This window comes from Apteryx rowi, unplaced genomic scaffold (genome assembly GCF_003343035.1).
Source record: "Apteryx rowi isolate R43461 unplaced genomic scaffold, aptRow1 scaffold_471, whole genome shotgun sequence".
NCBI classification, from domain to species: Eukaryota; Metazoa; Chordata; class Aves; order Apterygiformes; family Apterygidae; genus Apteryx; species Apteryx rowi.
Genome location: NW_020450729.1, coordinates 408,350 through 435,877, shown reverse-complemented (window position 1 = coordinate 435,877; position 27,528 = coordinate 408,350). Strand labels below are relative to the sequence as shown.

The window sequence follows — 27,528 nt, the reverse complement described above, 5'->3', positions numbered from 1 at the left end:
GTGGCTATCTTTGTACTCTAAAGAAGTGCTGGACAATTGTGCTCCTTTGTATGCCAACACAAGATTTTTTCCTAATTCTTTCCATGTGGACTTAAAATGCCCTGTCGTGTGAACTGCTTTTCACTGGCGCAACCCCCTGTACTATTTGCTTTGCTGATAACCACATCAATTGCAGTTTACCAGCAAGTTCTTTGTTTAAAGTCCCAATTAGTAACAGATCTCCCATGTGTGCATCTTTATAGCTACTCTTTCTACCCTTGAAAAACTGTGCCAGTAAAGCTATTTCAGTCAGGAAATAATTTTTTTTTTTAAGCAATCAATCTTGGCAGTGCTGCAGTTATGTCAGGATAACAGTGCTGTGTACTGGTATAGTTTTATTCCCTTTCCTACATGAGCTAGTTAAACTGGTAGCAGTTTGCAGACAGGTCACGGTGATACGGAATTAATTCCCACGCCTAAGTCTAGCTCAGGTTCATCTGATATATCTTTGAGAGTCTGCATGGAGTGCTTGAGTTAATGATTTCATTTCCCAGAGCTCCCTGTATAGTCAAAGAGACAGAGAGGCTCCTTCAGAGGTGATTCAGAGCACCTCAGTCATAACCAGGAGCACCCGCTGCTCACCACCAGCTGCTAAGGGGGCTTGCAATGTATTTCTCCTTCAGATCTCTCAGCATTAAGTGGGTAAAATTAGGTGAGTGTCCTCAGCATCCTTCCTGCTGCTTTCAGCATCCTTTTGGGAATTTTCCGCTTTTTCTGATCGGAAAAGCCTACCCACAAGGAAAGGAGAGTTACAGTCTCCCCATAAAACTTGTGGTCTTTTTTCAGGAGGAAAATGAGATAAACCCACTCAGATGGATGCCAGCGCCACCAGCCTCAAGAGGATCAAGTTTGGGAAGCTGAAGGTGGTACGTCGGCGCTTGCTACAGAGGTATGAGCATCAGCCCTTCATCTCCTGCCTGGCTGGCTTCTACAGCTGCCGGTGGAAGCGGTACCAGCGCAGAAGGACCGAGCCTGGGAAATGCTGCTGCAAGACGGTAAATTAGCTCAAAATCAGCAAAGACGTTGAATTCTATACTGGGACAAGTCAGACAAGTCAAGCTGACAAGTGGTTGATGTTGTGGGCAGCCCTGCCTAACTTTGTTTGGACAGTGCTGAGATCTGTTAGTTCGTTAGATTTTGACTCTAAGCGCGTGATGTATGGCTCTCACAATGTTTCCGTGGCAGGCTCAGTTTGTGACCTCCCTAGGTAGTATCACCATGCAGGTAAAAAATATGTGTGGCAGCAGGAAAGCGCCTTGCACCAAACAAGAAACTCTACCAAGTCAGTGAAATGCCTGAATGTCATAGGATCAAAATAAGGAAGGAAAATTTAGGCTAAGTGTGCAGGAAAAAATTGCAGATAAAGAGGTCTGCTGCTTAGTGCAATTCCCTCTCACGTGAGGTGGTTAAAACTCTGTTCATCTGTGAAGTCACAGTATCTGCTTTCCCTGAAAATAAACACTGCTGGGAATGCATCTGAGAACATTGCAGCGGACTGGGTGGGAAGTCCTCTCCACCTCTGCTTCAGAGAGTCCAGCACTAAGCCAAGTATTTTGTGAACGGCCTAAAACTAATTAGTGCCTGCTGTTTGCTCTGATTCATTTTGGGCAAATAAAGCTCTAACCACTTGGCCTTTCTCTCCCTCTCTAGCGGGAATGCTTGTTTTTCCCATTGCTTGTTGGAGCATTCTGCTTTTCTCTGGTCTTTCTGTACATGTGGGGCGAAGCGAAAAATGACTACAATAACTTTGACTGGTAAGTACCRTGTTTGCCTTCTCTCCTGCTCCTTGTGTTTTAATGAGATTCYCCAGGCAGGTCCCCGGGATCAGCTGGCTTAGGGATTGCAGTGGGAAGAGGGGAGCCTCAGTGACACACTAAGTGATGTACTGCAGCAGGGCAGTTCAGTCATGAGCTGAAGATATGGCTCCTTAAATTCTTGGTTAGAGCAWGCAAATTGAATGTCCAGTGATTTCAGAGGTGTTGAGGGTCTGCCCTTTGCTTGGCTACAGTTTAGAGGTGTAAATGTGAATTTGTGAGAAAAATTGTAAAGGATGCAGAAGAAAGCTGTGGAAACTGAAATGTGCTGCCACCTTCCCAATGACCCAGCCAAAAGATCCTCTCCTGCCCCCTCCCGAGCCAAATACCGCTGACCTGCCTTTCCTATTTTTGCCCATCTCTTTCATTTCTGCAACTCCACTGCTTCTTCTCTGATGGTCTTCAGCTTCCCTGTAGCATCACTTCYGTGTTTTCAGGAGTATTTTGGTGGGAAGGTCCAGATTTCCAGTGTAAACATTTTGTTTCTTGTCATACAAAAGTACTTCAGAGCCCCTGGACAAGCCTGGAGACCCCATTCTGATCATCCCCATGCACRTGTAGAGCACGCCCAACCTCACCGTCCGCCTACACAGTGCGAAAATCAGATGACACCTCTCCATAGCACGAGCCAGAGTCACTCAAGTCTCGAAGCAGCTTCACCACCCTAGACCCCTGCTAGGCCCTGGCTGATTAACACTGGTTCCTCAAAGGATTAATTAGTTTGGATGCCRTGCTGGCTGCAATGGGTCCACTGATAACTGGGGAATCTACACTGTGGCTTAGTCTTGCCCTGACAAGGCAAAAGCGATATGGTGTCTGCTTGTCAGATGGGGAACCAAGGGACAGGATGATGAAACAACTTGTCTGTGGTCAGAACAGGGAATGTTTTCTGCCAGGGACGGAACAGAAATGTTCTGGATGCTGGTCGTTTGCCATAAGCTCAGAGGCTGCTCTCCTCTCGAAGCCAAGGCTTTAAGCTCCAGTTGAACAGTCRCTGTGAGGGCCAGAGACTTCTCAGCCTATAAGGAGGGCAGTAGAAGAAGGAAAATTAGGAAGATGAAATGAAAGGGACTCTTTCCTTTCTTTCTCTRAGTTTTTCTGCTCCCTCTATAAAAACTTAGTGGTTGGCGTTGGAGGCATTGCAACAGCTATTTCAGTGCAAAGAGATTTGCATGTTCCCAGTCTAGGAACTGCGGAATAACCATCAAGGATTTATACAGATCCTTTCCTCCTGCAATACAGACAATAACAGTTATGCAAATCAACCCCTAAAATTAGTTGCCATCTAAAGAGCTCAACTATTACTGAGAGGAAAGGTATTATAAGGTTATTCATTCTTAGTGAGCCTTTGGGTCCATAACAGTGCAGCATGCCTCTCTCAGCTTGCACTATGCCTCTGCAGTGCCTCCAGCTTTCTGGCGTTGACACTTCATGCTCCTTAAAAACCTACCTCGAATCCTCTTCGTGTGGTGCCCTACACAACAACTTGCCAGTGTTCAGGCTGACGGCAGGCAGACAACGGAGGCTGTCAGCCTGAGCTGCACCATCTTACCGATTCCTCATGCTGCCTTGTCTGCAGCAAGCTGCCGTCTTTTATAATTAGATTGTGAGCTCTCTGGAGCAAGGCCATCAGTTTGGCCCTGTGTTTTACTGCCCCGGCACAGTCTCAGTCTGGTGCTTAATGCATTCATTTGGATTTGGGAAACTGAGTCTTTTGACCACTGTTATACATACCAAAGTAGGCTCTTCCTCCCTCTCTATTTTATTACTTTGAAAGGTTYGAGATTTCAAGGAACAGGGCTGTTGTTTTCCTCCAGCCCATGTGCTAAAGTAACACAAGCATTATTAAAGCCACTAGCGGTGCTATTAGCCAGCACTGCTATTGATACGGGTGGGAACAGGCAGCTCCATGTTCCAAAAAGCACATCAACTCATCCACAGCAATCTGTGGCGGTTGGCTGCAAAGGCAAGGCTGAGCTGACGTGATGCTTGTGCCTCGTACAAAAACACAGTGATATTCAGAGCAATGTGATTTAGGTTCCAATAGTCTGTGCCCATCAGAGCTAGGAATATTTTGTTGGATCAATCCAGAATTAGATCATGAAGTGCTCAAAAACACCCCCAAAACTCTTCTAGCCCTTCCAAGGAATTGTGCTCCAAAGGTATACTTTTGGGGATTCTTTTATCAAAATTAATTATTTAGATTTTATAAAATTTGTTGATTTTTAGGTATAACTATGGAAACCTAGGCTTCTGGTTTCTCTGGTCTGTTGTTCTTCTGATTGTGGCTGCAATCCTGTTCATGTACATCACGCTCTTATTGGTAAGTAACACTCCTTGTAAACAATTCCTTATGAGCTGACAGTGACTTAYGGGCCTAAGAAGTGAATATAGGGATGATTTAATGTGTTAGACCAAAGTTCAAACTAGTCCAGTCTCCTGTCACTGACAGTGGATGTCTGGGGAAGGCTGGGAACGCAACAAGCATTTACGATACTTTCTCCTAGTGTACACCTGGGGTTTCTGAGCTAGGYGTAGATTCTGTGATTTCTCCCAGTGATTTCTCTTCGATGAATTTGTCTGGTCTCTCCTTGAACCTGAGTCAAGCCATGCTAGCAGTAGCCAGATTTAGATATAGTGGAAGCTGAAGTTTCTTGTTTTAACAGCAGGAAAATATGGAGCTCTGAGTCATRTAGCAGCAGTGATATGTCATGAAAGCTGAGTTTTTCCTCTAATCCTGAATAATAATGCTCATTAGAAGAAAGGAAACATTATCACTGAAGCAGCCTTGATTCTCTTTACTTTACTGCAGAGTTTCTCTCCAGTTAGAGGCTGCAAACAYGCTCACAAAACACTCTCCTGAAGTTTATGCCCAAAGTGGCAATGTTCACGAAATGTTCACTTCTCCAAATCACATGAAATTTTCTGTGGATTTCTGATCTGCTGTGTGCTTTGATTACTGGAAATATAAAAAAAAGCATATGTTTCCTAAAATTTCTACTCCTTCATCCTTTCTTCCATTTCCTTTCCCTCATAGGCTCTAACCACCAAATAAACACAGATGCAGAAGTTTTCACCCTCTGCATACAGAGCTGTAGACTAAGAAATCACTTTAATTCCAGGGACTGGAGTCTGCATTCAGGCTCATGCATGCTCCAGTTTTCATTTTGAAATGCCAAGGGCTGAGGCTGAGGTTATGGCTTTGACTTACCTCTGTGACCAAGACAACCAGCTTTTATCATAATTTCCTGCTGGTTTTATCCATTCCCTGCTGTGTCATCTTATAATCACTCTGTAAATTGCTCATGGCAGGRAGCCTCTTTTTGCTTTGTCCGAGCAGTGCCTAACACAATAGGGTTCTGGGTTTTTTTGTCCCTGCTGAAGTACAAATAAAAAGTAATTTTGTCCTAGTGCTAGAAATAAAAAACAAAGTGATAAATAGGACGTCTGCTTGGCCGTGCTTTCAGCACCAATAGCACCATAGATGCTGTGGACTAACTTAGCTCTGAGTAGGACAAATAACAATATTTGATTACAAGAATTTTGCTGAGCGCTGGTGGATCTACGGCTTGAGGTCTGTTACTTACTCAGCAAAGTCCACCTGGCTTTCCCAGGTGCCGTGGAGCAGTGCTGGCAGTTCAGTGGTTACAATGCTACTTTGGGCAACCCTGACTTGTCTTAGCTTTACCAAGGATGCCTGTGTGACATGGATACCTCTGAGACTGTACCTTGGCAAAGTGCGAGTCTGGACCCAGCCTCAGGATCACACTGACCCATCACAGTGTGGATAGAAATGGGATTTACATGATTTCCTGGGCATGAAGACTCCTGGATCTGGTGTGTCAGCTCCAAGTTTGTTCATGCTCTCTCTGTATCCAAAGAAAGGCCTGGTCCGTCAGCAGGTGTCCCAGAAAGTCCAGTGGCCTTTCTTAGAGGAGTTACACATCCTTAGCCACAAGGGATTGTGTGACAGATTAGGACTAAATTCAAATCGTTCTAACCAGCACTGATGTGGTAGCTGGAAGCTACAGGCAGGTAAGGGCCCACTAAAGGCAGAAAGAAAATATGAAGGGAAGCTGGTGTCCTACATGTTTCAGTCCAGTCTTGGTTCCTGTCTTCATCACGTAGACATGTCCTTCCCATCCCAGTACCTCGGTTCTCTCAAACAAAGCAAGCAGGATTTGCCTTCCTCAGAAGGATAAAGCCAAAAGACTATGAGGAGGTTGGATACTATCGGACAAGGCTGGTGACAGGAACACTTCAGAGGTGCCTCTGCTCTGGGAACAGCCCCTGCAGTGAGGGACCATTTGCTCCTTGCTCTAATGTGGCTGTTTAGCCGCTGAACCAAAGCCACAGGGTATTTCTAAGGGCACTTGCCCCTCTTGTTTGCACCATCATGTCATCATGCTTAATTTGACAAGATTGCTGCATGTATCTATTTTGAGGAGCAGTGGGCATTGCAAGGCACAAAGTCCCACGCTGTCAGAGCTATTACCTAAATCCTGTGGTTAGACTAAGAAAGAAAGAGGAGTGAGGAAAGTATTCAGCAGCAACACTACCATCCATACTCCTACTATCTCGAAGAGTTCTTCATGTGTTTTTTTCATGGAAGTGAAAGAAGAAGTACATGACTATAGCAAGTCTGGCACCTGCCACCTTAGACTGTATCAGTCTAGCACTATTTCAGCAAAAAACCATTAATCTCCACAGGTTCAGCTCTAGCTTGAGAAACCTCAGACAGGATCCACACTTCCCTGAACTCTTCGGTCTCCTTTCCAAGTGGTGTTCAGAGGGTGTAATGAAGCAGAAATACTGGCTGTGTTGATTTGCTGGCACATCTTAGGATGTGTGACATTTCTATTAGGTGAGGGATTATTGGTATCAACTAGATCAGAAGTACGAAGGGCTTGGCCATGATCTGTTCCACACCAGATCTTTGGCACACACTGAACATCCTTTCTGAAGCCTGGTCAGCAGTGACCACATTGGCTCAGTGTTGAAGATTGTTTTAGCCTTGTTTCCCAAGATTCTGGTTGTGCTGGAGATTATATGAACGAGACAYGTATCTGTAGGCAGGTTCCTGGGATGGGAGCATCCTTCCTTGTTGGGGTGGAGGGGACCCGGCAAGGGGAACACACATGCAGGGGTGGTCATCTAATTGGCGTGCACCTATACGTGCAGGGTCATGCGATGGGAACATGCCTGCCTGCAGGTTCTTGTGGTGACAATTCTGCCATATGGGAGTCATGTGAAGGAGGCATGTCTGCATGCAGGTCCACGTGCTGCCCATCTGCTGGCCTGCAGGGACACGTGATAGGGGGAGAAGGGAGAAGGATGCCTGCTGTAACTGGGAAGTGCTTGTCCCAGATGGGCTCTTTTCAGTGAATAATGCTGCGAGGAGACATTCCTTCATCGCTGAGTGCAGAGCTTCCCTGTCACAGCATCTTCTCAGCCTGGACCCCACATGGCAGGCAGGCATTTCTGCATTATAAATGCTTAAAGAGGCCTCAAACGGCAGAATCATCCAGTGTTTCTGTGCAGAATAGCTCCACGTGTATAACTGCATCTGTACCACAGGGTTCAAATTAGAGAGCTGTTATTGACAGGGAATAATATTTTAGTGTGCCAAGACCACTGAGAGAGAGCAGAGGCAGCTCCTGGCCTTTCACTGTAGCGTGCGATGAATTCCCCTCCAAAACACTGGTAGCCTCACAAGCTAATAAAGGCAATTCAGCCCTTCCATGTCTGGATGAACTTCTCAGTGTGGACACTGGCCAGCAGCTGCCTTGCTCCTATACATTTCAGACGATGGATGGCCAGAGGACTTGCCCCCATGATGAGTTATAGGATATGTTCAAGTTGAACAGTGCAGTCACGAGAGGGACTGGAGATCTTTACCCAGGTGTAATTTCCACAGCGGTTCTGAATACAGTTTCCAAACTGCATATTTGCTGTCTGTCAAGAGGAGAGGCAAAGTTTGTTTGTGATGTTTTGCATCAGTAGCCTGTCACATCAGAAAACTAAGCACACTGATGCCCTTGCTGGAGCAGGGAGATTTTATAGCAACCGGTGGCTGGCCTGGTTTTGTTTGTGAGTGCCTTCCCCTCTTCCTTAATGATAACATCCAACCAGAGCCCTGCAGGCCTGCTTCCATGTCATTATTGTGAACCAGTGAAGCAAACACTCTTCTGCCACCAACCAYCACTGGCTGAACAAAACGCTGCACAACAAAGCACTTGCTGTCTGCGCAAAGATGCTCTCCATCTGCATGCATCAGTGTAATTTTTTCAGACAATCAGTTACAATTAATTCAACTGTCATTGCTCCCCAAGACAATTTTCCCATCCCCATTATAGCTAAAAGGTTAAACTGAGGGGTCTAATTGCAGGACACTTCAGGCTCAGTGGAGAAGAAAAAAGTTTCCTTATTCAGTATTTCAAATACCAGCAGATAATATTTTCCTCTCTGCAGTTCAACCATGTTTTTTCCAAGGGTTTTGGGGACCTGATTTGTGACTGTATAAAGAGGTTCAGATGCATTGTGGCCTTTGCTAAGAGAGGACTCAGAATAGTACATTGTCACTGAAGGCCAAAGAGTGATCTCAAACCACCATGCCTAAGAGGTTGGGACACCAAAGAAGCTCTGAGTACCTGCATTTTTGCCAGAAAATGAATGTAGATACCTAATTCTGCTATTGTGAGTGTCTAAGTGAGCAGATGTTTTAGGTGAGTTGAGTGGCTAACTGCCTGCTTCTATGTCCATGCGGCAGCAAGCTCAGAGCCTGCCTAAACCTTACCAGCAGTATTGAATTCAACAAGTGGCCATTTCCATGCTGAAAGAGAATGGGGAAAGAGTCCGTTATCCATCTTTTTGCAGCATAAACTTGTGGTCAGTGCAYCCACTCAGAAAGAGGGAGACAGAGRTGCAATCTCCTCTGCAGTGAATCCTCTCTCTCGCCACTGGGAAGTGTCCCTTAATTACTACTCAGCAGGTGGATAGTGGAGGGAGAGACTTCCATACCTCTTACTGTGACTGAAGAAGAGAAGAGTGCAAGTGTTGGAGGCTGTAAGAGTCAGGGGGATGGCAGGGCTGGAAAGAGGGACCCTGGCTCTAGCCTCAGCAGGAATAGGCTGACCTGTTCTATCCGTCACCAAAGTCCACGTGTCTCTGTGCTTGTGTTAGACAATCCCTGGATATGGGTGGAGGACCCAGACCTGTTGGTGCTGATTGTCCCTGTCCCTGAAGTGCTCTCTGGGTGCAAGCATGTGAGACATTGCTAAAGCCAGTAGCTCTCAATGGAAGAGCATGTTGGACAGGTCTTGAGGAGGTTTTTGAGGAGTGGAGTGAAGCTATCTGACTGTGGCGTGAGATGTTGTTCTGAGTTTCAGGGGTGCATGGAAAGCAAAATAAACTCAAGTTGACTGTGCCAGAACCCATACAGGATAGGCCTTATCCACATTGCACCAGCTCACTGGTCCATCAAGATGTGTTCCCCTACAGTGACCAACTGTGCAACWGGAAGAGTTCCTTCTTCACCCTCTGAGGATAAAACCTGATGCTCATTCTTCTTGTACACAGATAGTGAGCTGTTGTTATCAGCCATAGAAATGAGCTTTCCCTCAGACAGCATTCCCAGATGTGCTACATGGTTCACATAGAAGTTATCCCGCAAGTCAGAGATAAGGTGGGAAAGTCTGGCTGAGCATGTCCTGTGAAATAACTGTTTGGATGTACCTTAGGCAAGGACCAGGTGCTTGTAATATTGCTTGCAGAAAAGAGGAGATTTTGAAGGTGTTTCCTTCCTTCCTTCCTTCCTTCCTCTTTCTTTCCTTCTTTCCTTCCTTCTTTCTTTCTTTCTCCTTCCTTCCTTCTTAACAGTTTATTTTAATGGGGCTGGATTAAGTTCTTTCTTTCTTTCTTTCTTTCTTTCTTTCTTTCTAACAGCTTATTTTAATGTGGCTGGATTAAGATCTTCAGCAGTAATTCAATTCTCTGTGAACTGCTCCCATGGTTAGTCATTATATACTGAGTGTAGGATTCAATTGAAGGAGGCTAACATGTCGAGAAGCACTTTAAAAGCTGATCTGTATTCTCTGCTGAGCTTATCTCTCTTCAAATCAGCACCATCCTGGAAAGAGAGTGTRTTTGTAGCTGCGTCAGAAACAGCTTACGTTCCTTTGTAGCTGGATTTTGGGAGAGCAGAGCCCCTTCCCATTATATTATTGCTCTAAATCTATATATCCTGCTTTCGTATAAACCCACTGTRTGACAGTCTGGAGGGACCTGGATCATAAATTGTCCTTGTCAGTGGAGCACTGATGTCTGCTAAGAGATGTTTTTCTCTACCCCTGTGCTTGTGAAAGTCGTCACCAGGTTCATTGATTGCTTAGGTCTGTGACAACTTGGAGAGTCTCCAGCGGAGCCCTGGATCGCTTTTCCTTATGCTTTACTTGTGGGAGTGTCACTCCGGTGTTCGAGGCCTCTTGGTTGTCCCCTGCCGTGGGATGAGGGTTTGTGCTCTGCCTCACAGGATCACTCCCCGCAGACTGCAACTTGACATAAGGAGAAGGGAACAGGCCTGCCACAGGGCCACAGCTGAGGACTAAAAAAAACCCCAACAAAACTAGGGTTTTTGAATCTCCAGCACCATTTGCCATGYTCCGAGAYGTGCCTGTCTCTTGCATTTCTTGCAGTTACTGTGGAAGCRACGTTTCCTTTGCTCTCTGCTTTGTATTTCYGTGGTTCTTTGGAGACATTTTTTAWTCTCTGAGCTCTCTCCCRTGACTGATATGCCTCTAATCACAATGARTGAACAGAAAATAGACAAAGTTAGTGCTATATTGGTTTGCATTATGGCAGTTGGCCCTGGCCAGCCTCTCTCTTTCAGAGTTCATCTTCTCAGAGAAAGAAGAGCCATCAGAAGTGACCAAGGKGCCCAATTATCTGTTAGTTGTGGGAGGCTGTGGTCCTGCAGAGTGATCTTGATATGTGCTTGACCRTTTCAGGAGCATATTTTTGATAACAAAACATCCATCAGTTCTCTCCATACACCGGTCTTACTAACAGCGATGCCATTGTGCAGAAAGGCCTGGTGTAACATGATTTTCCAATGTAAAAATAATTCCAGACATATACCTCACTGAATGCATTTCATCATTCTATACCAGGMTACAAACCATGTCTTCTTGGTTTCCCAGGTCCTAGCGATGTGTTTGCTTGCAGAAGGGCAGCAACTGTACCTGCACTGGAGTCACAAGGTAGGGAGAGTCAGAACTTCGTGGTAACCCTAATCTATACTTTAAACCAATTGAGTCTGTGGTGTTTCTCTACATGAAAAAGCAGCTTAGGTCATGGGAGGGAGGGAATAGAGGGAATGGGTTAGTCTTAGGGGACTTTAGATACCCATGAGAATGATGTCTCCACCTGAGTTAATCACCCCAGCCTCCCTGTACAGTTGGTGGAGGGAAATAGAGCCTCTGAGGATGCAGTTCATCCAGCTGGTTGTAGACATCTAAATTAAGAGGAGATGAATCACATCTGAAGTACCCTTTCTCCCCACTGATTCTAAAAGGAGCCTGCGGTGGTGACTCATTCAGATGAGGATAGCTATATTTGACATGTCTAGTTGTGGTAACACGTAGGTAACTTGTGCTAACATATAGGTAACACGTTGTAAAAGAAAAGTTTCCTTGAGAGGCACAGTATAAGTCTCTGCTCTGTAGCAGGCTCCARCAGCTGTAAACAAAGTGTCTGATATCTCTGCAGAACAGAAATCTGGCTTTTCCAAGGCATCCTGGTGTCATATGCCTTTTGGCTGGTGTGGGAAATGCCACCTGGGGTTTTGAAGGTTGAGAAGCAAATCYTCAGGGAGCCATTGCTGCAAAGTAATGCCTTAGAATCACCTTCTGTAAGAAATTCTTCGAAGTTATGCGAGGTATTTAAAAAATCAGCCTCTAGCYATGCAGTTTAGGTGAGAACGTAGTGTGACTGCAAATCTTACGGTGGTAAGAGAATAGCTGAATGTGCAGATACTTGATCATCTATTTCTTCATTTAAATAATGGCAACAGTCATCTTTACTACTTCAAACTGGCTCCTGGAAGAGCCAGAAAGGTGAGTTTTATGTAGAGCTATTTGTGGAAAAAATTGAGACTGCATCCTTAGGTGGAAGAGATTAGAGACTGATTTTTAAGGTGTTGATCTGTAGGATCCCCCTGAAAAATGGTTAGGATATCATTGCAATTTCTACTTGAATTTGGTTCTCAGAAGATAGATGATGCATGAAGATGAGCCTGCCACCATAACCTGCACTGTTCTCAAAGTAGGCAAGAAGCCAAAGACCAGACTGAGCTACCTCCTCACTTTTGCGGTTAAAAAGTGAGCTCTCATCCCTGAATTATWGGAGTGTTTGCAGCTGAAGAAGTCTGTTGCATAGCAGAGACATATATGAACTTACAGCATAAGGAAGTTGTGTTGTTGTCTCTTGGGTGGAATTTGTCACTTCTGAATTTAGCCATCTACGAGTTAGGGATCTGATGTAAGCTGATCATCTAGGCTTCATCTACATTAACATGGGGGGGAGGTTGGGGAGAGAGGCATCTCTCATCAAAAAGCAGGCTGGAATGAATCACCCCTGGAAATTCCTCTCTGTCTCCACTGATTGTGGAGGGAGCCTTGAAGGGTGATTTAACCTAGGCACCCAACTCTTAAAATCCATCTTACCACAGAGAAAATCAGATCAATAGCACTGCTGGTTTGTTTTTACTCCCTGTAGCTCTGTCTCTGAGCTGGCATAGCTCATGCATCCCAATCCTATCTGCCAGGCAAATGCATTGCATTCCCTGTGCAGAAATGCTGAAGCTGATTTATTTCCTGTTTGCCTCCCCAGATTGGGACTTTTCTTGTCCTGGGTTTCTCTATCACAGCCCTCTTTATATTATCTGTGCTGTGGGGAGATCAATGGAAAACTGTCCTCCTGTCATTCCAGGTAAGAAGGGCTGGGACATATGTTTGAAAAAAAGCAGTTTGTTTATAGAATTATTTTGTGGAAATAGATAGAAAACTTTCAATGAGATGATGTTTTTCATGTGTTTTTTACTGGCAGACTGTGCAGTTCTGCGTAAACTTTTCTTATCATTTTACATTTACTATTGGGAGAACGAAAGCCAAGACCTGAGGTTTGGTTTCAAGCTCCCTGTTTGATGTAACAGGTCTCATTTTGGGAAGTCATATCCTTTGTTTTTGGCAGAAACATCGTATGTGTGCTGTTTGTCTGCAGGTGCCCAGGATAGGTAAATCAGACCCCTTGGGCTGGCAGGGTTGCTGGAACAAGGACTTGCTCCCTACTCAGTTCCTGACAGTTCAGCGGCCTTAACATTAGCAAAATTTCAGTCTTTCTTTTCTCCACCTGTGATGCGGAGAGCTTACCTTCCTGAGGACAGGACAGCATTGACCTGTTCCTAGGCAGCAGGTGAGGAACATCAGCGTGAGATGGGAGAACCTGTGAGGTGCAGGACATCCAAGTGTGTGATCTGCTAGCCTCCTCGACTTTAAGCAAATCTGAAGTGGAGGGGAGAGCTACCCAGTGCTGTTCAGTGCCTGAGCATCTGGGTCCGCATGTGTACTGGGAAGGAAGTATGCAGCCTGTGAGCACAGAGCTGCCTTGCAGATGTTATGTGGGCACATCGTCTCTCCCCACCTTCACTTACCGCTCGTGAATATCGGGAGAACAATGTGTATGGACTCGAAGAGGAATCAATGGTAACCCAAGAGTCACTGCAGCCTCTTTGGGATGTGGTGTTTGTAGGRTACAGTTAATCACACACTTCTTCCTGTTCTACAAAGTTCAGTAACCTTGGGGCGTRCGCTGGCAAAGATACACAGAAGATATAAGCTTCTCCTCCTGTTTAAGGACTCCAGGGAGGAGGTTTGGGAGAAGGCAATACAAAAGCCATTGGTTCTCTTTAGTGCAGGTGTTCGTGTCCTTTGAGATGCTTCACCTGGCCACCTGCTGCTGTTCCCAAAGGGCATGAGTCTGTTGTAGATCTTGTGTCATGTCCATTAGTCTTGTGCAGTTATCTCAGATATCCTGGACATCTCGAATGGCACCTTTGTTTACATAACTGAATCCTCTTTCTGGTTGGAAGATGTTGGTATCAAGTATCTGGGRTTGACGGTATCATGCACAATAATATCTCTCAACAACTGCTGTAAGCCAGCTGGCTGCTCAGGCACTGTGCAAAATGTTTGGTATCTGCCTTTTCTTGTTCCAGTTTGGAAGGGAAAATAACTGGGAAATATTGGTGTATCCCATGAGATGAACATTGCATTTTCCAGCCTCCTCTTGAAATGAACTTCTGTCAAATGTTCTAGATTTCAAGCAACAGGCTGGACAAACAGATTTAGAAAAAAATAATAGCCAGCATCATTGTTCAATCATCTGGGTTAAAATTAAACTAAAACTTTAAAAACAAATCTGGAAATGGTTGTGCACTGACACCTTCCATAGACTGCCTTGGAGAGCAGCCGCATATTATAACAGGGACTTCTGACATACCTCCTGTCTCTGCCAGCTTTCTTCAGCAGTCAGCTGTTATTTTGAATATGGACTAAAAAATAGAAAAGACATCTGGATAGCTCTTTTCCCTAGCATGTATTTAATAACTTCAAGTTTTAGCTATAGCTGGATCCACAGGTCTCTGAAGAGCACAGGAAAAATAGTGGATTGGTTTCTTTGTAAGATTTCCGAAGTTTTATGAAGTTTGTCATACCAACATTACTTGAATGAAGATCTAAGCTCTCAATAATGGCAAACTATCTGTTAGGTTTCCTATTCTGGTTATGCATTTATGAAAATTGCAGAAGTGGTTCTCAATTGATCTTGTTTAATCTTTAGGACCAAAGAAATCAAGTGCAACTACTGTATCTGTCCAGCAATAGCTATTATGTAATGTATTGAAAGCATTAAGAAATCATTGTTTTCTGTTAGTAAAACAAGAAAAGTATCTACAATGCCACCAACTTGAAGTTGGAAGTTAAAAAAAAAAAGAGAGAGAGAGAAAGAACACAATTAGCTCTAATGCAAGTGAACTAAATATTTTGGTCTAAGACSAAGTGTTTCACTGAAATAAATTAGAATGAATTATTTGTCTGGAATACATTGTTCATTTGTAAGGTTAGGTGCTGCAGGATGTATATGAGGCTAATAAAGTCCATGATTAGACATGTGCCAGGTTAACTGGATCTTTTATCTTACGTGAGTTGGTTCCATACTGGTGTAAAATACCAAATTTTATCACTCAGGTTTGTTGACATCAGTTTAAAGATCTAGTTGCAGTGTAGTGTTGAGATTACTATTACCTGGACTGGATTGGATTGGATTGGATTGGTTTGGATTGGTTTGGACTGGGTTAGGTTAGATTAAATTGACATTTTCTGGAAGATGCTCACATATTATGACGTAGCGGTAATGGAGAGAAAGAGTCTCACTCTGAGACTGTGTGCTGAGCCTTTGTGGAAGAGGACAGCCTTGCCCACTTTGGCTGACTTCAGAGAAAGGAGAGTTGCATGCTGAAATGTGGGCTACTCCTTAGCCTGGGCTCGGGAGAAAGGTGAGCTGCTKGTATCTGCAGTAGCTACCCTTCTCTGTGGAAAGTTGTAGCCRTGTTGGGGTTTATTTCTACCTGTCTCCACACTTCATCCTTTGACTGAAATCCTTTTCTCTCCCTGCCAGATCACAGCTCCCTATCTCCACATAGGGGCAATAACCATCATGGTCCTCCTGTCCTGGCCCGTGGCTCTGCATGCCATCAGAACAGATAAGAAAGGTACAGTAGCTCTGCTCCCTGCTCCCGATATAACATAAGACTCATGTCAGTGTGAGAAACCAAGTATGCAGAAGCCCTTTCACCTTATATCTGCACTCCAGCTGCAGGTGGCTTTTATCCTGTGGGAAATTAGCAGGGATAGGACTTGGGACCATGCACTGTCGGTGGCTTTCTAGACCCATTACTGGTTTACATGCTCCCTTGCACARTTTTGGTCTGTATCAAGGCATGGTTTGGGACTGTCACAGGCTAGATATCATTCTCAGGAAGGAGTTTGAACTCAGYGATCCTGCTTTGAGGGGAAAAACAATCTAGCTTCATGGCTGTGAACTGTGCTCTACACATTTACATCTGGGCTGGAGAATGGACCCTGACATTTTATATACTATATAGACCCTGCTTTAGACACTGAGAGGTGATGGTTCTGTAACCAGACTCAACATATTTTGCCATTTGGTTTGGCAGAAATGGAGGGCTTACAGCAAATACTACCCTAGCTATTGAAGCAAAACTGGCAGTTCCCACTTCTGATGCCCAGAGTAGGTGTTGTGACTGCTTGTCCCCACTGACTGCACAGGCAGCCCAGCAAGCAGGCTTAATCAAAGCAGAGAGACAGGGGCTTCCAGAAGGCAGCTCATCCTAGTCTATGGGAGACATAAAGGCTGTTGCCTTCTGACAGTGCCTGTCTCTCTCCTGTGCTACAGAAAACCTAGGCAATGAGCTTAGATCTAAGCTGGACTTTATGCAACTTTCCATCCATGCACACCTTATTGCAAAGAGGACTAAGTGGATTTCTRCAAACTGGGTCCCTTTTGCTCTTCAGTACTGTCCTCAGTGTGTCAGACAAATAGAATTTAGATCTTAACTGGGAGACAAAGTACAATTTTCCATGCCTGAGGAGATCAGCAGAAGTCCCTGTGTTCTGAGACCTGCATAGAAATCCTGCAGGAGAAAGCAATCAGTGGCAGCTCTTTCGGCTGACCCTTTCTTGCAATACTCAACTTCACTCTCTCACAAGGGTTCTCCAGTCCAGTCACTCCACTTCAGACATAGGGATCTCAGGAGAAGCCAGCTGAGACAGGGGAAAGTGCTTTTTGATCAGTTGGTAAGGACATTAGTTTTCCTTTTCTAGTGTAATCCACTGGCGAGCTCCTTTCTAGCTCTGAGAAATGTGATACAGTAGAGTAAGTGCAAGGCCAGGTGCCAGGAACACTTGCTGAAGAGCCTGACTCCAGCACTGCCTCTTTTCTCTGACTCAGTTTTTCCATATATTCAAAATTATACCCTCATACAGAATGGGCTGGTGTGAGCACTTTGTTTCCTGTCTAGGATTTCCCTGCATTGTACTGCAGCTGGGGGTGGAGGTGGTGGTGTCATGCTGGGATCCTAGACATTACCCACAGTGCCTAATGGACACTCAGATCAATACATCAGCTTGATGTAAACCCCAGTTCCTGCAGAGCTGCTGGTGTAGTGCACAGTGGGTGGTGGTACYCATCCAAGAAAGAAATGTTGGTCAAAGGTACTCACTTCTCAGAGGAACTATTTTGTCCTCTGAGGTGAAGGTTGCTCACTGGGGCTCTTGGGTAATGTGTCGAGAGGCTCCCGAGAATGCCCTAGATAATAGGYTGGTAGGTTTCTGAGATGCAATACCCATGCGATCAGGGTCTGTAGCAGGAGAACCCACTTACATCACATACAGAAGGTCACTGAGCAATTTGAATGAACTGAGGAAACTTCACCCTGAGGGAACAGAGGACTGCTGAAGGAGAAAGGGTCTTCCCCTTCTTCACTGTGATTGAAACTCCAAAATGTTGCTTGTCCTTATCCGAGTAAGAATAAATTAGCATCTCTTTGTTGAGGATTGTTCCTCCACATGGGAAATTTCACAGTACCTCCTCTAAAGAAAAAGAACTTAAATCTCTGTCTTGCTCTAAGTCACACTGAGATGTAACTGCAGCACCAAACCTACAATCCTAGCCTAGGCATCCCAGGTCCTTGCTCTGACCAGTATATTTTCCTGGATTGCGTTGTTGGAGTGAATGTGAAGGTTAGGGGAAGGAAGGATGGACAAGGGATGGGACAAAGCCCAACAGCTATTTAATTGGAGGGCTGTATTAAAAGTCAAGCTGCAAGGCAAACCCATTTACTACCACAAGGATTAACTCTAGCCTTCCTCCTTCAAATTCTTGCAGTTGTTCAGGTGATAATTGTTGGTCCATACCTGGCTATCCTTCTCTTTCTTTTCTTGATACCTCTGGGGATGTACTCCCCTTGCATCAGAGAGGTGGGGACACTTGGACCAAAGCCAGCCCTCATTGGACACCGCGGAGCACCAATGGTAGGTTTGGAGAAGATATTTTACACCATTCCTTCATCTTGTATATTTTTACCTTCATCACCATCTTCTTTTTTTCAAACGCTGTGGAAGAAATCTGTGGGGGTGAAGGGGATGCATTTCACTTTGGAATTGCTTGCCAAAGGCATCACTGCATGGGTTTGCTAGCAAAGATGCCACTGCTCTGGAGGGACAAGATAGGTATAGTGGCTAAGGTGGAAAAAAACAAAGACTTTCCACTGCAGAACACAGTACACTTTAACAAGATAATGGTCCCTTAATGGAAACCAGAGGTRGTAAAAAGAGATAGAAAGTATTTACAGAGTTCTTCAGTGTGTATGGAAACAACCTTCTTATGGGCCATTTTCTTCCCAGCTGGCCCCAGAAAACACTGAGATGTCRTTTCAGAAGACCATTGAACATGGTGGAGATGGTCTTGAAACAGATGTCACCATTAGGTAAGAAGAAAACATTGTGTCTCACAGAGTATAAGCTGCTTCTTCTAAGACTTCCTTTTGGAGTTGTGCAATTCTGGGCAGCTGGGTTTTATTAACGGCTGGGACAAGATCCCTCAGTTGGCGCCTGGTGATACAGGCTGTGGGGCATGATTGTTCTCAGGAAAATCAATAAGTTTGGAGCTATGAACTTAACAATCATTATTTCTACAGTGCATTTTAAACACTTTGCAGAGTATAAAGACAAGCCCCAACCCCAGTCTTCTTCCAGACCTCAGAGAGGGTTGAATCAGGCCTAGAAGATGCCAGGAAATTGTGTATAGACCTGTGACAGCTTTGCCCTAATTATTAGACTTCTAATTGCCCTTGTGAATGGGACCCATTGCCATGAACTGTTAACATACTGGGTAGGGTGAACAGTTTTTTAATTGGTATTTCAGTAGCAGTGTGATAGTGTGAAGTTAGGCCTTAAGTGAGGGAAATACTTATGTTTAGATGCTCTACTGACATAGAGTTAATAGCCATCTTTTTTGGGGGTGGCAGGCATAAATGYCTCCATCTCCATTTTGCCCATGAGGAAACTGAGGCATAGAGAAGCTTGACTTCTCCAAGGTCACTCAGTAGTATATAAGCTAGAAATAACTTAGTGTCTTGAGTCTCAGCCACCTTCCTTAACCCATCCTCTGCTCTGAGGGAGCGTGTAGTGCTACACTCACAGCAGTTCACAGGTTGTTCTAACCTGGCTTGAATCTGCTCATGCTGTGAACAGAGCCGTGCCCCAGGTGACCTGGCCTCTTGCTCTCCAACAGCTATGATGGGGTCCCCTTCCTCATGCATGACAGCACCTTGAGGAGAACAACCAACATTGAGGAGGTCTACCCCAATGAGACTGCTCAAAACGCAGCGTTGTTCTCCTGGGACACCCTGAAGGAGCTGAATGCTGGAACGTGGTTTCTTAAGGTGAGTGCCATCAAGGACTATCAACTGGCTATTGAAGAGATACCACCTGGCTACTGCTTATTAGAGTTAATATTAAGACAGGAATTACCAGTTGAGCCAAAACTCGAAGAAGTCAATAGAAATACTTCAGCTGAGGTCTCTTTGCTTTGTTCAGTTGGCCTTTAGGTCTAGGAGACCTATCATATTTGGTTGTTGGATGTCCTTGTGGCTCCTTATCATAGCAGCAGAAGAACTGATGGGCTGGAGAAAGAAGGCAACAGCTACTTGTGCAAGTTGCTGTGTATAATAGCCACAGCCAAGACAGTGGGAGAGTGAGGCACAGTAGAGCTAGCTGTGAACTACACAGTTTAGGTCCCAAAAGCAGTGTCAGGTTGATGCCAGACTTTTTCCTTCTTACAGATATGAGTTGTTTGCATGCAGCTGACTCCCCTGGACATGACTGACTGATATCCTTTTGTATTTATGTATTTCTAGGACAAACCATTTTCATGCATGGGCTCACTGTCAAGGGCAGATCAAAACCAGGCAATGAATCAGTCAATTTACAAGCTAAGTAATTTCTTGCGCCTCGCAGACAGTCAAAATAAACTTGTGATATTTGATCTCTACCGCCCTCCAGAGAAACATCCTTATAGGGATTCGTGGATCAACAGAACCCTGGAAGTCATCCTCAACGAATCGAGAATTAAACCCCATCTGGTAGGATGTTCTCGCTCCTCCATGTCCCTTTTTGTTTTCTGAACTGAGACTTTGGGGTCATACCCTGTGTGACTTCACCAGCACAGAATACAGCCCATTGCATTTCACTTGTTCATCGGGAAGGCTTATCTACAGGCACAGTCCATTTTAAAGATAGTTTCTTTACAGGGCCAAATTCAAATATCTTTCTTCTTGTTTTGTGGTTCCTCTTTGAACAGCCTCTTTTAAAAGGCGTCATTTGGAATATACTCCTAGTATCAGTTCCTTAGCAGGTGCAAAATGGTATAGCCCTACAGCAGTCCAGGGAAATCGGCCAGTGCATACTAGCTGATGCCTTAGCCCCCAAACTGCATCCTTTCATCACTGTAGTATGCGGCAGCCTACTCTCTGATACCCATCCTTATTTTATGTATTACAGTGGAAGCCCCTGTCTTAAATCAGAATACCTGAAGCTGGAGGCCTCCCATTACCTTCCTCCTTCCCCAGGCAACTCTCTGCTTGCGATGGATGCTAAATTGATGTGGATGAGTGTATATACCCACTGATGTCAGGGGAATTATACTGATCTGTGTCCACTAAGGATCTCTTCTCCCATCCTGGGAACCACAGTCTTTAACTATTCTCTGCTGCCTTTCCCATTAACCAAAGATGCCTTTTCTCACAGAAATCCGTCCTCTTCTGTGTGGCTGTGTAAAACACGTGCTCACTGATTTCAAGCTGATAAGCAAGGAACAGTGAATACTTATTTCTTGATGAAAGTGACTTGCAAGTTTTAACCCTGGGTCCAAATATATTTTGATCATCATAAGACACATGACATTTGACAGACTGCGCTAAGCCCTGCAAGACCTTATCCTTATTGGAGTTGTAAAGGGCAGGGTGTATTAGTAACTCTGTTGTGAATTCACTGGGTGTTCTTGTTGCCTGCAGGTCCTATGGCTGGAGAATGATATGAGGCCCTTTGTTCAGTCCGTTGCTCCTGGGTTTCAGCAGACAATGGGCAATAAGGCCCCAGTTGAAGACCTACTGATGGACAATATTGTCAAACTGAATCTGGCCTACACTGAAATGTCCAGTGAAGATATCCGGTAGGTTGCAATTTCGGCCTCAGTGTCGATGGACTGTATCTGGGGAATACTTGTTGTATGTGTGTGGCAATGTCTCCCTCCAGTGCCCGGCTCCAGGATCTGTAACATTTTGGGAAGAATATTCCTATAGCTTTTTGGAGGTGAAGGACTCTAGTTCACTCCTACTATTGAGCCTGTGTGTGGCCAAGAGGTGACAGATGTAATTGCAGCCCTCCCCTTGTGCCTCCCCCCCCAAGGGCACATTGTGTTAATTACTCTGCCAGGATATAAGGATCTTCTGGGTTAAAGAATCCAAGTGTTCCAATTCCTTGTATTGCACTGAAGCCAAGGATGGCCAAATCATCCCCAGTACCAGCAAGTGCTTAACCATGGAGAACAAAGAACTCTCTAACCTCCTGTGGCTCCTCCACAAACATCAGTGTGAGTGTTTAATGCTTTGGTGAGAGACCATCACCTTCTTGTAGCTACTGTTTTGGAGTTCTTGTCTCTGTTGCTACAACTGCTCTGTTGCTTGTGACACACTGAAAATGTCAGCTCTCCAATGGATTGATTCACAATTATTAGAGTAATTTCCAAAATGTTTCTCTTTCATGAAAAAAATATCTTGCCTGACTAGCTCTCCTTTTGAAAATTGTGTTTTTTTCTCTTTCCCATGCGCAAGAGCATTTAAGTCTAATAAAAAAAAGAAAGAAAGAATGCAAAAGTTTATAACTTTGGATGAGTATAAAGTTGATGTTTTCTTAATGATAATTYTTCCAGAATGTAACATTCTAGGTAGATCCATCTAGGGTAGATCCTAGGTAGCTTTACAAAAGCTAATACTGATGACATTTCTTTAGCAATAGGCAGAGAATGGTCTCACTTCATATTAAGGTTCAATAGCGTATAAGGGTTTGACAAATGATCAGTTCATGTTGCAAATGTAATATTGGTGAGTAGTCAGCTTTGAGGTGAGTTTAAACACACTGTTAGGAAATTACAAACACATCATTACAGTGGTTTACATGGCAGAGGGATAAGCAACTTTTTGACCTTTTAGCTGTATTAATTGCAGTTGTGTCCAGATGAYTAGGTATTCTGTATTGGCTAGTCATTAATGATTAGTTATTTGGTTTGCCTTCTTGTCTCTTTCTTATCTGATTCCTAAGACAAGTCTTCCCTACAGAGAGTTGTCATTTCCCTTGATTCAACCCAAAGGGAGTACTTACCTCCTTTCTTTTCTTAACAAAGGTAAATGCCTCTTGTTCTTTTAAAGGAAATATGCTGAGGCGAATATCACCACCAACCTCTATGTGGTCAACGAGCCATGGCTGTTCTCCCTGGCATGGTGCTCTGGGGCTCACTCTGTGACCACCAATGCTGTCCATATGCTAAAGAACCTCAGCCAGCCACTCTTCCTCATGGTAAGCAAAAGTTCTCCCTTTTTCCCAGGGGTACGAAGTAGGCGTGGGGTGTTCATAGTTACATTTGGAGACTATGGGTCAGGTGCATGCATGGATAAAGGAGATGCCCCTCTGGATGGAGAAGGATTTAAGCTGAACCCTAGCTTACCTGGCTCCTGTGAGCCACTCCAGGTATTACCACCCCATCTCCTTTTTCATCTTGGCCCAGGGAGAAGCATTCTGTTTGGTAGGACTTAGAGACTTAGGCCTTGAGATGAGGGCAAAAGAGTCATATTGAGACTTTTGTGGGGAGAGGGAAGGGGCCTCTGAGGCCACATGTGGCTACTGTGCAAGGATTTCCATTTCCAGTCTTTTGAAGCTTGTTGATCTCAGAAGTTCCTCAGTTTCTGGGGCCTCCTGTGCCCCTTCTCGAGCTTGGTCTGGTGCCTCAAGCCCAAGGAAAACAACCATAGAAATAACCCTGCCTTGGTGGAATAATTTTTTCACCCTATTTGTCTGTTCCCTACTCTTCCCTGGACAACTTGAAGGGCTAAGGGGTGCCTGGGGCATTGGTCGCATCAGGGTCCCTGCAAGGGTAACTGCTTTGTGTAACTGGTTTCACACTCATGAAGAGGATTTTACAATGCTTCCTTCTTCCCATCTGAGAGAGTGAAAAACTACAGATCTTAAGTTCATTCTGAGAATGGATGGACGTCCAGTCTCAGGTTGAATCTTCAGATGCTTTTAGGCTTTATGTAGGAGCTACCCCAGCTTTCTGTGGTGTTCAGTGAAGTACAGTTTTGCAAGGAGAAGCCAAGCGCCACTAGTTGATTTTAACCTTGGAAGGAAGAAGAGATAGCTATAGGGTCTGCCTATACAAACAAGAGGTCCCTGTTTTATTCATTATGATGTGGTTCAATCATCTTCTTTGCCACCTGCCACCCAGCAGCCCTATTCTGCCCTATTCCAGCACATGCAGGCTGGTGGCCACTTTGAAATGCTACCAAATGCTGTTTAAAGACCCGAGGGATGTTGCTGGACATACACGCCAGGCAGCTGAATTGCTGTAGTCAAGCAGCAAGAGGGAGCTTTGGCAGCTTTTTTGAGTCTCAGACTCCATGATAGGTCCTTGGTATTGGACACCTCCTCTGTTGTTCTCTTGCAGACTCCACAGCAGTACAACATCATGTGGATCCTGACAGACGTGACCTCCGTGCTCCTCATCTCACTCATCTTTGCTCTGCACTGGTAAATGCTGAGTTGCTAATGGCTGTTCTAGCCTGCTCTGTTGCCCCAAGCAGAGGGATGGAGGGATGCTTTCAGGTGGTCTGAGGGGTTAAAAGTGCTGTTGAGGACATCTCCTTTCCTTTCAGGAATTAGAAGAAAGCCCTGAAAGGCTCCAAAGATCCCTCCACTTCTTCTGTTTGTTCTTATTTTTCCTTTTCCTTTGGCAACTCAGGCATCATCCACCCCAAAGATTCAGTGGAGACTTGGTGGGTTCAGGGTAGCAGCCAAAACCAGTTATCAAAGCTGATGGACTGAGGGAAGAACTGATTTTTCTATTCTTACTATATAGACACTGTTGCACTGGATTTACTTTGGAGGAAAGCTCTCATTGTTAACGTTTGAGCACCACATGTCTCTATGTCTGCCTATGTCAGAGCTGCTGAGGAAATCCATCCTCCCAGATGCAAATCAAAAGTCTGAGCATCTCACAGACACTGCAATTTTATTTTCTCCCATTGTGTCAAAGACATTGCCTCCATTTTATACGTTGGAAAACAGGTTCCCAAGACAAGCTCTGTGTCAAGACAGACTGTGCTTTGCTTTGGCATGGAAAAGGGCAGCAGCTCTATTTTTGCTCTGGGAGGATGGAGAGATGAACAGGTTACAGTACAAGCAGGTGATGAACTGGTAGCTGTACAGGCAAGTTTGCTGGGCACCTAGGCTTTTCCCTTCACAAGGCTGAGTCGCTCTTTCCCTCCCTTGCTCTCTCACCGTGCTCTGAGCAGTCCTTCCCCAGGTTCTGCTTCAGCAGCTTTGATCTTGCTTTCAAGGCAAGTTGCAGTGTGGTTGTAGCCACCTTCCCTCCCCGCTATGAATCACCACCACTGCTAGACCTTCCCATGCCCGTCTTCTCCTGACTCCTGTTCATGTGCTGCCCTGTCCTGCTCACCATGTTGTGCTGCGCTGTCATGAGAAGCTCTTTGGGGAAAGCAGAGCAGTGTGCACATTTCCCAGGACTCTGCAGATGTTTTTGATCCAGCCACATAACCTTTTCTTGTCTGATGCTGCAACAAGGGCACTCCTAGCCTGTATAAGGAGTGAGGTGCCATCAGCAATGCCTAAGACCCATGGGTGGTCTTGTTTTTCAGATTTACAAATGCTCCAAAATCACAGTTCTAAAATTTCCCTGGCTGCTTAGGAACCAGTGGCTGTGAACAAGTCTGGGGCTTCTGAACACCTAAATCTCTCATAAAAAACAGGGCTTAGTCACAAAGTTGCCTTCAGAATGCTGTCATACATGTGTGGTGTGGACACCTAGACATCACAGTCATGGACCAGAGTCCTTTCACAGTAGGGATTTGAACAAATCCCAAAAATATGAAAGCAGTTCCTGCTCTGACAAAGTAGAAGATGAATGACCAGGGTGCCAAGGAGCTGTGAGGGGAACCCACATCAAGCAATGGCCTGACACAGATGTTTTGCCCTGCGCAGGTGGCGAGAGCGGAGTTTCTCCTGCTGCACCCACGACGGCAGCACGATGCTGGAGAGTGGCACCTACAACAAGTTCAGGACAGGTGAGTTGGGCAAGGGGAGCTGGAAGTCTCATCCTCTGTGGGGCTGTCTYTGTGGGGGAGCAGCTCTGCAGGAAAGGATGACAAGGTCCTGGAGGATGAGATGGCCATGAGTCAGCAGCATGCCCTTGCAGTGGTGAAGGCCAGCCACGTCCTGGGCTGTCTAAGTAAAAAGTGCAGCCGTCAGAGCCAGGAAAGCAATTCCTCCCCTTTGTTCAGCACTGGTGAGGCCACATCTGGGCACTGCATCCAGTTTGGGCTTCCCAATACCAGGCAGATGGTGACAGATGAGAGTGAACCCAGCAGAGCCACCAAGTTGGTTTCATCCTGAGCAGGGGATGTATGAGAGAGGCTGAGAGCTGGGGTTGTGCAGCAGGAGAGGCCAAGGCCAAGGGGGATCTTATTGCTATCTGCAAACACCTAATGGGAGGGGATGGAGGGGATGGAGCTAGACTCTTCTTGGAGATGCAAAAATGAACAGATAAGAGGCAATGGCACAAGTTGTAACATGGGAAATTCTGACTAGATATAAAGGGAGAAAAAAGAAATCTTACCAATCAGGGTGGTCAAGCACTGGAACAGGGACCCAGACAGGTAGGGAATATCCATCCCTGGAGATATTCAAAGCTCTTCTGGACAAAGCCCTGAGCAGTCTGATCTAATTGGCCATGCTTCAAAGAAAACTTGGACCAGAGACTTCCAGATGTCTCCTCCAACCTGCATTGCTTTGCAATTCTGTGAAAATGGAGCCCAGAGGCACCAAGCGCTCTCAGGTCTGTAAGGCAGGGTGGACCTGTCTTGGACACCTTCATGCTCCAGCTTTCCAGGCTAATGGCTCAGATTGCAGACCCCCCAAGGCAGGAGAGCTATCATCCAAAGTGACCTGGCCTGAGCTGTGTGCATTTTTGGCCTGAATCTGTTTGTTCATGACTGCTGACAGAACAGCTGCAAGTGTTTCTGTAGCTCACTGTGTGTGTGTCCCCTTTTCCAGAGCTCAGCGACATGCCTGCAGTTGTGGCCTGACGGGAGTAGGAAGGAGACAGAGACCTGCTATTTCACCGACAGCTGGAGAGCAGAGCCCCTCCCTGCAGTGGAAATGCCAACCCGCCATCAGCCACCGCACGGGGGTGGGAGCCACAGGACAGCAAAACGCAGGCAAAGGCATCAGGGGGAGAGCAGTTGGCCAGGGGATGGGTTCAGAAATGCCTGGTGAAGAGGAGCTGTTTGCCTCTGTGATCCTAGTGGAGATGAGCACTGCCCTTGCTGGTTCTATCCTGCTTGCCTACAGCTTTCCTTGTAATCCCATGCCTGACAAGGATCGACCAGGGTGTAGGGGAGCACAGATGAGGTTGTAGCTGTGAAGGAGCTGGGTACCATGACAAGGTGCTTAAATCCCCTTGGCAGCAGCCTTTTCGCTCTCAGAGTGTTGGTGTCCCACAGGGCAACAATCTTGATATCCCTCCTGTTATACGCTAAACCTCTGTTTGTGCATCTTTGTTTTGCACACACTGAAAACATCTGAGCATCCTGCTTGTCCTCGGCTGCCGGTGTTTCTCCAGCCAGACTGACTTCCTCTGCTCCACACACTCCCTCCCTACTGGCAGGTCTCCTCCAGCCCCAAGTGTGCACCAACCCCACCATGATGGTCCAGAGCTGCTGGCTGGTTTATCAGGGTCTGCACCTCTCCATAACACAGGCAGGGGAAGCCTACCATTAGCCCTGCTGGGACAGTCCCTTCCCCTTCTTGGCTGTGGGCAAGGGTTTTTCTTTCCAAAGGTGCTGAAGGATGTTTTGGTGCCTTGGCGATGTAACCACTGGGACTATAATCAGGAGCACACACATCAGGAGGTTTGTGCTACATGTGACCTGGTCCCACCAAGTGTCCTGTTTGCTTTTCCCTTGGGAAGATCTTTATACTTGCTCTGCATCCTGGCATTTATTCTGATTTTTATTACTCCTAGTGGCTGTTGGCACACATGAGGAAGGGGGTCTACGCACAGCTCTGCCCTATTCTGCAAGGGAGATGTGAGCATCATCTCTCAGGTTTAAGCCATAAACTTCTACTTGAACAGATAATAAGAAGACATTTTTGTAACCTGCAATACTATTTTAAATACATTTTAGCTCTCC

At 45.5% G+C, this 27,528-nt stretch overlaps 1 protein-coding gene across 1 annotated transcript in view; it reads left to right on the top strand.

The window, feature by feature from the left end:
* Positions 1-26,421, top strand: part of GDPD4 (glycerophosphodiester phosphodiesterase domain containing 4) — a 44,825-nt gene extending 18,404 nt beyond the window's left edge. Inside the window, exons 2-16 of the mRNA XM_026078162.1 lie at positions 826-1,034; positions 1,690-1,793; positions 4,083-4,176; positions 11,051-11,110; positions 12,741-12,839; positions 15,585-15,678; positions 17,874-18,019; positions 18,392-18,474; positions 19,281-19,431; positions 19,906-20,130; positions 21,061-21,218; positions 22,474-22,621; positions 23,766-23,848; positions 25,319-25,401; positions 26,390-26,421. Of these exons, the coding sequence (XP_025933947.1) occupies positions 852-1,034; positions 1,690-1,793; positions 4,083-4,176; positions 11,051-11,110; positions 12,741-12,839; positions 15,585-15,678; positions 17,874-18,019; positions 18,392-18,474; positions 19,281-19,431; positions 19,906-20,130; positions 21,061-21,218; positions 22,474-22,621; positions 23,766-23,848; positions 25,319-25,401; positions 26,390-26,421 (1,743 nt within the window). The 5' untranslated portion in view covers positions 826-851. The remainder of the gene's footprint in view (positions 1-825; positions 1,035-1,689; positions 1,794-4,082; positions 4,177-11,050; positions 11,111-12,740; positions 12,840-15,584; positions 15,679-17,873; positions 18,020-18,391; positions 18,475-19,280; positions 19,432-19,905; positions 20,131-21,060; positions 21,219-22,473; positions 22,622-23,765; positions 23,849-25,318; positions 25,402-26,389) is intronic.
* The last annotated feature ends 1,107 nt before the right edge of the window (positions 26,422-27,528 follow it).